The 1,043-nt window shown below is 38.4% G+C and overlaps 1 protein-coding gene across 1 annotated transcript in view; it reads right to left on the reverse strand.

Moving 5' to 3' along the window:
* Positions 1-717, reverse strand: part of LOC103599349 (membrane-spanning 4-domains subfamily A member 6A-like) — a 13,664-nt gene extending 12,947 nt beyond the window's left edge. The window contains exon 1 of the mRNA XM_008583457.1: positions 559-717. Coding sequence (XP_008581679.1) covers positions 559-705 — 147 coding nt within the window. The 5' untranslated portion in view covers positions 706-717. The remainder of the gene's footprint in view (positions 1-558) is intronic.
* Positions 718-1,043: the final 326 nt, after the last annotated feature.

Consider the following 1,043-nt stretch of genomic DNA (forward strand, 5'->3'; position numbering starts at 1 on the left):
AGATAGATTCCTTCTTCCCTTCCTCCCTTTATTCAATAGTTTCCTTAATAAGTCCTGGCTAGGAAAAGAGAGACAAACAAATTATAAATATCATGTCTATTTTCCAAAGGAAAGGAAAAAGGAGGGAAGGAAAGTTTGTTTTTCCTGTAATTTGCAAAGAGGGAAAAGAGTCCTTTGAGAAATCAGTATGGATTATTAAACATGCAACTGGTGAACACATAGATGCACACAAAAGATATAATTATTTACCACCATTATTTTCATAAAAAAATAGAAGTACTTTATTCAAAAATACAAAAATAACAAATCCTGCAACAAAAGTTCAATTGTTTATAGTCAGAACAGAATAAAAAATATTTTTAATACTACCTCATATGGAAAGGTTCTGGAGAAGGTTTAATGGCTCTACCAGTGGCTTCTACTGATCTGCAGATCAGCCTGAAGTCCCTCTGGTAAAACTCAAATTGTCCACAACACAATGAATATCCAGACCCAAGACACAGAGTCCCTTCCCCTCTGCCCTCCACCCCACTCCAACATGTTCCGAATTAGATTTACCCCAATAACTTTGACTTCTGCCTTTAGACGTTTCTTCAGGCTATCCTGCGTCTGGTTGGTGGGTTTGGGTTTCTCTGTTTGGGGGATGTTGATGCCATTTGGTGTGAGCACTACAACAGTCTCATTGGTTATGAGCTGTGATATCATGATGGCACTGCCAGTGCTGGAAGAGAAAAGAAACTCAGCTCTTAAAAGTACAGAGCTCCCAGGCTCTGCCTCCCAAAATTGTAAGTGACTGTCCACCCATACATAGTCATAAAAACCCCTTGGTTTTATAAAGATTTTTCCATAAAATTTGACATAATCCATTGATTTTTAGATAATAAACACATCACAGGAAGGTAGCAGCATGGATCTTGAGTGGGGTCCGATGTTCAGAGGCAAAGGGTCACACAAAACTTGTAATATATACCAATCCCCCTTTTCCCTAGTCCTATGTTCCACAGTGTTGCCATATATTTGGTGAGTTTCAATCTTAAACTCCT

Source organism: Galeopterus variegatus, unplaced genomic scaffold, assembly GCF_000696425.1.
Source record: "Galeopterus variegatus unplaced genomic scaffold, G_variegatus-3.0.2 Scaffold2918, whole genome shotgun sequence".
Lineage (NCBI taxonomy): Eukaryota > Metazoa > Chordata > Mammalia > Dermoptera > Cynocephalidae > Galeopterus > Galeopterus variegatus.